Here is an 11,973-nt window from a genome sequence, read left to right as displayed (position 1 = left end):
TATGCAACGACTCTATTCAAATAGGCTAATAACACAAGACACAGACGACAAGGCAAACAACAATATTGCTTGTTTGGTCGGTCTTAACGGTAACCATTACAATGTGTTCGTTTGGCGTATTTAACAAGATGGTAATTAATTGCTTGTTACGCATGAAAAACGACAACGTCTAATAATATCGAAGAAACAAAAGTATTCAGATAGTCTCTTTTCATTCACAATTCACAGGTGTTACAGTTGAAATTGGCAGTGAATTATTATGTTTTAATCATATCATAATGTTAATCGTAATAATGTAGGTAGTATGGTATTATGGTAGTGTTAGACATGTATGATATTTCGGGTCGACATGTTTAAGTAGAACGGCCCCGTTGGGTTTCGACCTTAAAATTTAAGTAGAAATACGCGATCGCAACTCAACATTGAAGTGTTAATGCGATTTCATGGTTTTAAAATTTTGAACAGCTGACAAAATGTTATGTTCGTAAATATACTAAATAATGATCGATTTGCCTTAAATATGTACAGCGAACAAAAAAAAAAAATAAACACAGCCTCGTAAAACAATGCTACGCCCAACGCACTATTTATTTAAGTTAATACTATCGAGAAGACGAATCACCAAATAGGCCGAATAAATTCCTACACGCTTTTTTTTTTTTCATTTTTTCTTTTTTTATTCGTCTGCCTAAATTAAACTAAGTATTAAAGCCGATTTTGATAAATTGAATGTAAAAAAGTCCGACAAACGTTGTTGGTGTCGCATTGTTTTTTAAAGGTCACATTAAATATAAACCTATGTAAATACATGTAATAATAATAATAATATATTTATATATATATTATATAATTTTAAGCTTAAGTGCCTATATGAGGGCATACGAGTAAATTATAACAATAACCATAATTTTAGAAAACAGTGATAATGATTTTTATCAAATACAATGAACAATTTTATATTATGTGCAACAATTTGTTTAACGTAATAATACTAAAAAACAAACAAAATATTTGAAATAAAAAACAAAACCATTCGATAGACGCCTGGCGTGTTGAGAAAGTTGCCGGCCAACATAAAATTAGTGTAAACAAGTATAAAAATTCGTACCTGACGGACGAGACGTGAGCTTCAGGTTACTTATGAATAAATTGTGATCACTTCGCGACCACCGCCCCTCACCATCAACACTTTGTCGAGGCCTTCGGTCATCACTTCTAAGAATTCCATGTCTATAATATGATGAGTCAAGGATACATTTATGTTAATTAATAACTTATCTACAAATAAATTGTCATTTGTTCATGATTATTTGGGCACAAAATTATATTTTTATCATTCCATAAAAACTAAAAGAGAAAAAAAACAGTAATACGTATATTTGACAAATCAGATGAGCCATATGGGTTTAAAGGTATTAAGATTTAAGGATAATTTTTATCGCATTTAAAATCAACTTCAAGTAGATTGGTTTCTTACCTTTATTATTGTTGTTTATTTTCAGTTTAATTATAGTAATTCTTTTCATTTTGTCAGACGAAACGACAATTAAGTATTTCTCAATAATCTAAGAAATAACATTTTTTATGGGGTGTAGAAAACATATTTTCAACATTTGATAATTCGTACTTTCGAGTCAAAATAGCCTAACATATATTATTTTAAAATCTGTCAATTTAAAAATATCACAGTAAAACTTTAGTATTTGAATTCAGTCTCAGATATACTATTCATGTAGGTAGGTTTGTAAAAATGTGTTGAAACAAAGTACAACGTTTGCTACTTGCTGTTTATATAATATCATAGTAATAAAGTATTAATTAATTAAAAAAAGGATACAGTTTGATTCTCTCTCTAATTTGGTGTCTTTAGGCGGTCCTGGTAAGTTGAATATAACCAATTGAGCGTCTCTCGATCTACTGACAATGACTTCGTTCAGTTTAACAGCTGTGTGCATTCTCCTCACATTATCTTCGTCTCTGAAAAAACACAGTAAGCATTTTGAACCATGGTGTAATACGTTACCGATTACCAAGTATATAGGTACCTACTATAATAATATTTTTATACTTACGGTCGCATTGTCGATGTAGACGAATCTGTTGTCTCCTTTGGCAGCGAGTCCTTTAACACTCCCGGTTTCTCGCCATTACCAGTTGCTCGTTTCTCGTCGACATCGAATGCATTTTCGGCCTACACGTTAAAGAGTTAGGGTTACTTATAATATAATTCACGTCATACGTTTCCACGATTGATGTACTTACAGGTTTTGATTTTTTCGCTTCGTCGTCCATGCTGGTTTCTTCCTGGAAACGCACTTTAGTAGCAGATCTCCCTTCCGACGCGTCTTTTCTGTGGTGCTGGTCTATAATGGATTGTACCTATATTACCGAAACAAAATGGTTATGATGGTTTGTAGAAACTATTGTGTATCGTTCAAGATGACAAAACGTTTCATGGTTTAAAATGCACAGCTATACTGACAAACTGGATTAGAAAAAACTATGTCAAGTACATAGCACAGCGCACGGTTGAAAACAATATTATAATATCAAGCTTCAATAAAAAATTTACTCTTGCATTAATAATAGCATTATATAGGTACATGATACAGGTAAAATATTATAATATGAAATGACAACAGCTATTACGTTGTAATGTTATTAATAAAACAATATGTTTATTAAACAAACTAAAATAGCGATAATGCATTGGTAGCTATTGAAGAAGTTATGTTATAATAATCACGGGCTTTTATCTAATATAGAAGCATCAATTTTTACATGTCTATTAAAAAAAATGTAAAAAATAAACCTATAATGTAATGTATTCATGAAAATAATTAAAACCACTTAGTTAATGTTGTAATAGAATTTTAATTTATAATACAAAATTAATATATTGATGAACATTCTATTCAGAAGCAATGTTAATAAGTATACAAATTATAAAGTAACAATACTGAATCGATAAATAAAACTTCTAATACCAAAATAATATTTTATACACATTGAAGCATTTAATTTTATGCAATCATATATGTTAATATTTAAAATTAATTATTTGCTTACTTTCTACACTACTCGGGTATACAATTAATATTCATCTACGAATTTCTAAGTATCAACTAAGGACATAAACACTCTAAAGCGTTCCTAGAAGTTAAATAAACTGAAACAAACCAATGGTGTATTCTCTCCAGTCGGTGTTTCTCGATTGAAATCTATGATATTACGCATCTTTTGTAAGCCAAAAAGATAAAACAACAAACCACAAGCCGTGTTTAAAGATAGTAAAAATGAAGGAATAATCGAAATTGAAGATTTATTAATTAATTATAAAATTTAACACACCAAAATATAACGTTTTAACTTACCATTCCAAAGCTTTCTTTCTTATTAAGTCTGAGCTCCCTTAACATTTGATTCCGTTGTTCCATCATGAGTGTTCTTTCATATGTATAAGCTGATATATCATTATTTGTCTGAAACGTAAAAATCGTTTTATTACGTATGTCATGTCCGTTTGAATAGGTATATTTTTTTCGAAACGCAATAGAAATAAGAATTATTACCATTTCAACCACTTCAACTTCTGCTGGTATTCTGAGTTGGTATAAGAACGTCTTTAGATCTTTTTTCATCTGGATGGAGTTGTCGTCGGTCTGTGCCACTGTGAATATTCTCAATTTGCAGTTTTTCCAGGTCCTGTGTTGTTTCAACAAGAAAGGTATGAGCATCAGAATGCCTCCGTCGTGTACGATCCACCAAATATCGATTGTGCCCGACAGCTGTTATACAATTACATACATACGCGTATACAGTTATTGATTTATTGACTGTCAGTCATTAAATAGCTATAATCATTGTTGAAAAAAATGTTTTATTTAAATTTTTACCTTTGTCGCAGAGTCTGGGAATGATCTTATGCCTTTAGGTACAATTAGAGCCATCTTAGCAGCTGTTACGATACGAATGGTGTGTAGGAAAACTTGCCACGATCGGTCGTTCTCAGATTGTTGCCAGCTGTTTGGCCAGCCTAGAATCACGGTGTTGGGTTTTAATCCTCCAAGTCCAGCGATTTGTATCCTATATAGGTACGAGAATAAGATACATGTAATCAAATATAAGAAAAATAAATAAACGACACTGGAGTGTTACTCCGAAATGAAATACTAAAACTCACAAATGACTGAGTCCCTCTGATGTGTTATTCGAGACTAAAACATCAGCAAATCCTTTGACCTTTTCTTCATCCATCAACCTTACTAGTTCTTTTTTGGTAGATTGCACGTCATGACCGGTTTTCTTGATGAAATCACCCTCGATTACGGTTGCGCTCACTGTAAGTCCTTTGCCCGCCTTAAGTTGGGAGACCAGTGAGAATATCTTACGGTATTTTGGTAGGTCCGCGTTGAAGTTGACCAACATGAGAATCTGTGGACGCCAGTTCTTGGTGTGCGGTGGCGCATCCTCCAGTCGAAGCAAACTGTATCTTGCAGCCGACAAAGCTAAACCACGCATACCGTCACCCCATTCCTTTTCCGCTCTGTGATAAAACGTGATTATCAAAACGAATAATACAAATAATTATGATTTATCGTGCACTGTGTATTGCATGCAACTATATATTTTATTTGGTCCCGAATAAATAACTCGCAAAGCCCGGGAGAGGGGGGGGGGAAATAATGTTTTAATGTTTAATACGTTCGATTAAACACGGTTTAAAACCGATAAACCGATTAATAAAAAAATAGCACTGTGGTATCTATATATTTTTATTATGCATGTATCTACCCACCAAATGTTATAATCGACGAAATTAATTATCGCTGTATTTTGTTTTTTCCCCGCGCGTAGGTATAATACCATAATATAATACATAGGTTCACCATAATAATTATTATTTCAAACTCACCCTCGATACTCGATGTATTTGTAAATTATTCCCGCCATACCCAGAGCTAACAGCGCGAAATACCAACTTGACATGAACATGACAGCAATGCACAACACGAGTCCGGTGAACGATAATGTCCTGTGAAACAATTCATACGAATTCGAATTACACTAAAATACATATAGGTACTGTGGTCCACGCGTGGAGTTATAAAATTAGGCTCGTAACCATTGGGGGGGGGGGGGCTCTGTCCATCCAAAACCCACCCGTTGGCACCCTAGCAAGTTTTTTAATTAAAAATGTTTATAATCCTATATAAAAAAGGCACAATAGATGTTCTATAGCCGAACGTATCATACAATTTCAAAAATAAAATAATACTATAATATTTACGAGAAGGTTTTCTCGTTATAAGTTTTTTTTGATGCGGGAAATTACATAATTTTTAATCACTTTTCCTGCAATATAATATGAGTAAGTAATTAATTATATAAATGTATAGCATCTAATACACCGTGGGTAATTTTTTAATAATTTATTAATTCTCAGATGTAAGTGTAGAATATTGTATTTGATGTAAATAAAAAAAAAAAAAAAACAAGGTGAGGTATTTATTGTTTATAATACCTACATCGCCTACTCCGAAATTCTGTTCTCTCCTTCTGGACACCTGGTATATGGTTACGGGCCCGTTTACAACATTGGTTTTCGCTTAATAAGGTTACTCATTATACATACCAGTGATAGTACTTAAACCTAGGTCTCCAGTTGGGTGTGCGCAACAACGTCTGCAAGACGCACGCCAAGTTGACGAAAGCGTAACACATCAACAGGAACATGGCCAAGAGTGGAGCGAGATTGTCAATATTTCCGATCAGTATGCCGCACTGACACACGGCTACGGTTATCAGCAGAGCCCTGGTTGGTTCGCCGGATGCCGAAGATTTGGCAAACGGTCGAAGAAACGGTATGATATCGTCCTTGGCAATGGCCTGTGCGGGACAACACATTTCGAACGATTGTTATTGCACATAATATTTTATTAACATTTGCATCCAATTAATATACACCAAAATAATTGACGGACTCAAGATGACCGATCTCATTATATTTTACCAGGATATCAGATAATAATATGTCCTACTCGTTCTTATTATTATAGGACCTAGTGACTTACCTGCAACAGCCTCGGCGCCCCGGTGAGACTCTGAAGTCCGGCTCCCAATGTCGATAATGTCGCGCCGACCAAAATAACCCATTCGTTTGGCCATGCTATGTTGGCCACAACCAGACGTCCTCCAATACTCTGACCAAACCTATGTACATTAGAAACACATAGGTGCAAGTTGTTACAACTGATTGACATCTCTCATCGAAAGACATTCGATGTCAGAAATGCGTATTTGTTTTGAATTATATTTTGATGTTTAACAATAACCGTCTCACGATATCATCAAATAGGTAATGAATAATATTATGGGCAACTATTAGAATATCATAATTGCTATGTACTGACGTCCAGCCATATATTTGTGTATAATAATTAGGGGAGACGAGGTGACCGAGTGGTCTGACGCGTCCTTTGCGACGCAGCTGGTCGAGGTTCGATCCTCGGCCACCGGGCGGCATTTTTCTACGGACAAGTCACGGTGACCGGAGAACAAGTGCCGCCATCCCCCAACCGGGCATGGCAGAAACCTACGGGTGCCCAATAGAAATTCTGCTAAAAAAAAAAACACACACGTGTAACCCCCTACAGTCCCAAACCCTACAGTACCACAACCTACAGCTATTGGCCTCAGTTGCCGAAGCTTAAATCAAAAAAAAAAAAAAATAATAATTAGATTGGGTATAGGAACGCCATATACGGTAGAACAAACCACATATATATAGTACAATTTAGTTGTTTCGATAAATTAAGTCAGAAGAAATGAAAAAAAAAACAAAATAATAGACCTATAGGTACCAAATCTAATGGCATGTAAGACACCGAGGAAGTTCGTTTAAAATGATGATTTAATATATTGTATCTACATAATAATTAATAGTTATCATATTGACGATGCATTTAACGTCTTAACCTAAATGTGGTCTGACGTGCTTAAAACATTCACTGTTTGTAACAGAGCCAGAGTAAGACATAGCCGAGTCACATACAACATATTGCAATATAGTTTTATTATATTATATTATGTATAATGTATTTACTTTCTATTATACATATTATCATATTCAGGCTCTACCCGTCAACAACTGTCCTAACTATATCCCAACACCCATATAGAACACGGCTGTAGATACCTACGTCAATATTTAACGTCGACGACGTAGCGGATTTAGTTTGGTAAAATGTTCTTCAAAGTTGGTGATTTGAATTTCCATCCATGTACGATAAGATAATGTCCGACGCATTATTATTTATTGAATCGACATTGTGCGTATATGGTAGAAACTACAAAGTGGACCAGACGTTGCCACAGTTATGCCTCACTTTAAGAGTCTAATCAAATACGTGGAGTATTACAATGCGTGGCGATGCTCGAAAATATTATTGTTTTTTTCTGAAGTATACAAATAATATAGTCCTTTTCAGACAGCTTATGCAAGAAAAAACAGCATATAAATAAAAATAAAAAGGGGATAACAACAATCCTATGGTACAGTATAATATAGTCAGTTCTTTTAGGACATTCAACTAAAATTATGTTCTATTGAATAAATATTGACCTCATTTTCCCTTCTTTTCATCGGTAAATTTGTTTTCATGCACCCAGTTATTTGATTGATTTTGAATACACTTGGAAATAATGATTGTAGGAAATGTATTTAAATTGAATGACATCAACACCAGATTAATATTCATTCAATTTTTTGATTTCAATAAAATAAGTGGTAAATGATATTGCGAGAACAACAAATTTAATTTTCGTAGAGTATGCTTACTTGTCTCTTAGTAGTAAATTATCAACCGTAGCTCCGAATAGTAAGACGGCAGACAGGTAAACCGATGATGTACTCAGAATAGCTAATATTGTACCAATAGGAATTGATTTTTGTGCATCTGCTAGATCTCCGGATCTGTTAGAGCCGGCCATGATTCCTAATTAAAAATAAACGAACAAATAAAGGTTAGAAGTTATAATGAAAATGATAATAGAAAAAAAAATACTAACCGGTTACGGACGGAAAGAATATGCCAATAAGTATGGTGAATGTTGTAGTGATATCTACCATTACCATATTATACGTATTCTTACTCGATGCCAGGATATCTTCTTGGAGATGACCTCTAGCTATGTACTGTCCTTTTTCCAAAAAGTTACCAAAGATATTTTCTGTAATATGTAAAGCATAGTTTATAGTTTACATAAATAATAATGATGATATTATTTTTATTTGATTCAAACAAAATAGTTAGGTATAAAGAGCCTAACTAATTATAATATCAAATAGATGTTTTTTTATAAACTGTTTCAAATAAGTGCATATCGTTAAGGCATAATAACTATATAAATGAAATATCTTAGGTTATTACAATTCACTTTTAGCGTATGTTTTACTTTTAGTTTATGAAAATATTAATTTAAATAATCGAAATTGATTTTATTTAAGTAAATAATGCTAACAATGTGTAAAGTCGGTATTTTTGCGTAAGTATACCGAGGTACCCGTTGGAGTCGAAACGTTTTACTGTTTACTTTGTAATTTTAGGAAATCCATACAAATTGCGAGTAATAGGACAGTAGGTTAGGTAGTGTTACATTATGGATACCTAACCTATAATAACTTAGGGACTAATAGGTAGATAAATAATATTACTCAATGCGAACTGCAAAATATGTTATTATTATTAATTTTCCGATAAAAAACACCAACCAAAGAAAACACCGCTGCTGATGCCCCGAATGCCTTTCACAATCGATGTATTATGCTTGCTGAAGTATTCGTCGCACGCTCCTGTTCCATTGGCGCAGTACATGTTGTACAAGTAACCGCCTATCGCCTTGTTGCAGTGTTTCAAGTCCATGTCCTTCAGCAGCCGATTTCCCAGCGAACACATGCTGAAAAGCGACACGCGCACGCGTACAACGTTAGGACGATCACAATTTTATGGTATATATTATGTTAATAGTATAACGATTAAAAAAAAAAACCGCGGTGACGGGCGCATGGCGACCGGTTCGGTATACTTAGGTGCTTACTAGAGTTTGTCGCTGCCATGGAAGTTATAAAAAATGCCTACGTATACAGACAATATGGACAGCAGCACACAGGCCAGGGCCACGGACGCGAATTTGTTGACGAACTTCACGCCAACGTACACGATCGAGCTCATGACCATCAGCAATATTGTCCCGTACACGCGGAAATTGTTGTACATTATGCTGCTGTCTTTGGAGAAGTCGCCGAAAATCGATAAGCTTGGCGCCATGTACGTCTGTCGAAACATAATAAAGTTCGACGTTTGAAATAGAAGCTGTCGTAATTTTCGCACTCATGTGACTTACAACATACGATGATATTATAACTATATTGATATTTTTGAAAAAGCGTTATTGTTTCGCCGTTTCTTTTATGCGACGCTTTAGCATCGATTTCAAATTGAAACAATAAATATAAATTATAAATATCCATTCGCACCAGAATAGTTTGTTTAGTTTTACCATGCATTATATACCATTAATATAATAGATAGCTTACTTATTATGCTTAGTAAATTATATGTGATATGGTAATCAACGGTTAAAGCTCCAGAAAGGGAACAAAATCCAACTAATACTTAAAACTTACATTTTCCATCCCCTTTAGTTCTAACCTGATCATGAGTTGTTTAGCCGTTGTTAACCTACTTAAAATATTAAGTATCATAGATACTTTAGACAATTTTGACAATACTTATACTTTTATCCAATTGTTTTTAAAAGTGGAAATTATTATAATTAGTATTGAACTTTTTAAAAATGTGTAGGTTATAATAAAGTAGGTAATATCATTATATTATGTCATTATATCAAAGATAATTGGAAATTGTATTGTATGAAAAATATACTTATTAAAATGTAATTTAATATTTTTAAAATAGTAATATTACCAATTACTATTAAATAACATTAAAAAAATTAGGTACTCAAATTGTTTACCTATTAATTTCATAATAAAATGTTCATAGCATTAACTTATTAAAAATGTTTATGGCGAAAAAAAATAATGGGATACTAAGTATTGTTTATAGGTATTAGGTATTTTGTAATGAATGCGAATCTCATGATTAGTAACCTTGCACATTGTCCCTCTCGAATTTTTCCACATTTTATCTAATTTGACTTAATGACGAGTTACTTACAAGTATGATTTCAACGGCCCCAATGATGTACATGGATGCGGCTAGTGTGATACCGGTGTAGAAGAGCATTCCGACAGCTCCTCCACACTCGGGACCCAATGACCTGGATATCAAGAAGTACGGTCCACCAGCAGGCACAACTCCGTTCGTGGCTATGGCACTCATCGAAATAGCAGTCAACATTGTCTGAAAAAAATTTAATTCCATTCGTTAAAATGGGCTGGGGATGAATTTGATTTAAAAGGGTACATGACCGGTTGGTGGAGGGGGCGGTTTTCGCGTCGCGTAATGCATTACAACTACGGCGTGTTGACATCGGAGTTCAATCTCCGAGAGAAAGAAGAAAATAATCGTTAAAATCATTGTTTTGTTATGTACGTTTAAGTAATTGGACGAGTGTAAAAATAAAGCGCTGCATACGCATACAGAATACAATAATAATGTATTATAATATGCATACTCGCGTTGGTGAATGGCTCAGAAAACGCACATATATATATTATATACATACATACATACGGTATAGTGCATAATGGGTTGCATTAAGATAATTAAACCATAAATGTAATAGGGAGTGATATGAGCGTTATGAATAATGGTTGTAAAATGATCCCTTCGTACGTATCACGGTTGTTAGATTTTCCGTTTAACCTATAAATGTAATGGTTTGTGTAACGAAATCTGAAAAATCATAAACGTTGCTTTTTAATGGCCGTTTCAATAGATTTCCGTACAGCGCGTCTAATTCAATAAATCCGTTTTTGCATACCCATCTTTATATTTATTTTTTAAAAATACCAAGCTTCTTTGAACAGGAAATTTCGAAAAATATCCTTGTATAATAATTTCTAAAGACAATCGAAAATGGGCAGTATCCTGGTGCAGTGTTTTATGGAATGGTTTATCTAGAGGCGAAACTAGAATTTATTTTTGAAGGGGATAATATGTTGAGTACAAACTATATTGGTATGGGAGAACTGTTTCTTGGCCATTTTCAAATATTAGAATATACCACGCATTATAAAACAAATTGAAGGGAAGTAGTAGGAAAACTGATTATATAATAAATCATTAGCCTATAATTATAGGCCGGGAATAATTTGTGTCCCATCTTTTGTGCAGTACTTGTATGTATGTGTTACACTTTTACTAAAATGATTTCAAAAAAAGATTTGTTTTTAAATTAATTTGAAACAATCATTGTTTCGATAATATTACGTTGTTGGTCTGCACGTCGTCGAATATTTTGATCACACGTAAAGACTTTTGACCTCGGACCTACTCATTTTCTCGATGGAATTAATGCGAATGTATACCAATCTGCCCTGCATATCATATAAAAGCGAGGAAAAACTAATAGCAGAAACTCGTAAGTATTTAATAGTAGCAGCGTATCATAATGTCTAACGTATGGAAAATATGCGTCAGAGGATAAATTAATATTTGAAATATTCGAAAGACGCCGCGCAGTCTTAACGATGTTCAAACCTGTAATTATTCATAAAGAATAACTTTTGATTAAAATACGAAATTCTGAAGCGTATAGAGTTTATAACGGCATGCCGAGGCGCATATAGAGACATCACGCTTGTGTGAACTTAATTCGAATTCTGTACACCTACTGCGTACATTATAACAAACAAGTTTAAAGAATCCATCACCCTGTCGTTTATGAGCGACCTTTTTAATTTTTTAGCTATAATAATAATGCACACGGGCAGAAATAAAAATT

At 33.7% G+C, this 11,973-nt stretch overlaps 1 protein-coding gene across 3 annotated transcripts in view; it reads right to left on the bottom strand.

Annotated features, from left to right (window-relative positions):
• Positions 1–11,973, bottom strand: part of LOC111036979 (solute carrier family 12 member 6) — a 169,739-nt gene continuing 157,766 nt past the window's right edge. For 2 of the 3 annotated variants that reach the window (XM_022319318.1, XM_022319316.1), the window contains exons 4-20: positions 10,242–10,427; positions 9,100–9,335; positions 8,774–8,958; positions 8,071–8,232; positions 7,841–7,997; positions 6,075–6,213; positions 5,636–5,889; positions 4,916–5,035; positions 4,184–4,546; positions 3,897–4,086; positions 3,573–3,788; positions 3,375–3,482; positions 3,181–3,237; positions 2,263–2,379; positions 2,073–2,191; positions 1,838–1,977; positions 1–1,230 (exon numbers count right to left, since the gene is read on the bottom strand). In XM_022319318.1, the coding sequence (XP_022175010.1) occupies positions 1,139–1,230; positions 1,838–1,977; positions 2,073–2,191; positions 2,263–2,379; positions 3,181–3,237; positions 3,375–3,482; positions 3,573–3,788; positions 3,897–4,086; positions 4,184–4,546; positions 4,916–5,035; positions 5,636–5,889; positions 6,075–6,213; positions 7,841–7,997; positions 8,071–8,232; positions 8,774–8,958; positions 9,100–9,335; positions 10,242–10,427 (2,841 nt within the window). In that variant the 3' untranslated portion in view covers positions 1–1,138. The remainder of the gene's footprint in view (positions 1,231–1,837; positions 1,978–2,072; positions 2,192–2,262; positions 2,380–3,180; positions 3,238–3,374; positions 3,483–3,572; positions 3,789–3,896; positions 4,087–4,183; positions 4,547–4,915; positions 5,036–5,635; positions 5,890–6,074; positions 6,214–7,840; positions 7,998–8,070; positions 8,233–8,773; positions 8,959–9,099; positions 9,336–10,241; positions 10,428–11,973) is intronic. The other variant, XM_022319317.1, reaches the window with a different exon arrangement.

Source organism: Myzus persicae, unplaced genomic scaffold (assembly GCF_001856785.1).
Source record: "Myzus persicae strain clone G006 unplaced genomic scaffold, MPER_G0061.0, whole genome shotgun sequence".
NCBI lineage: Eukaryota > Metazoa > Arthropoda > Insecta > Hemiptera > Aphididae > Myzus > Myzus persicae.
This window is presented reverse-complemented; position numbering and strand designations above follow the sequence as displayed.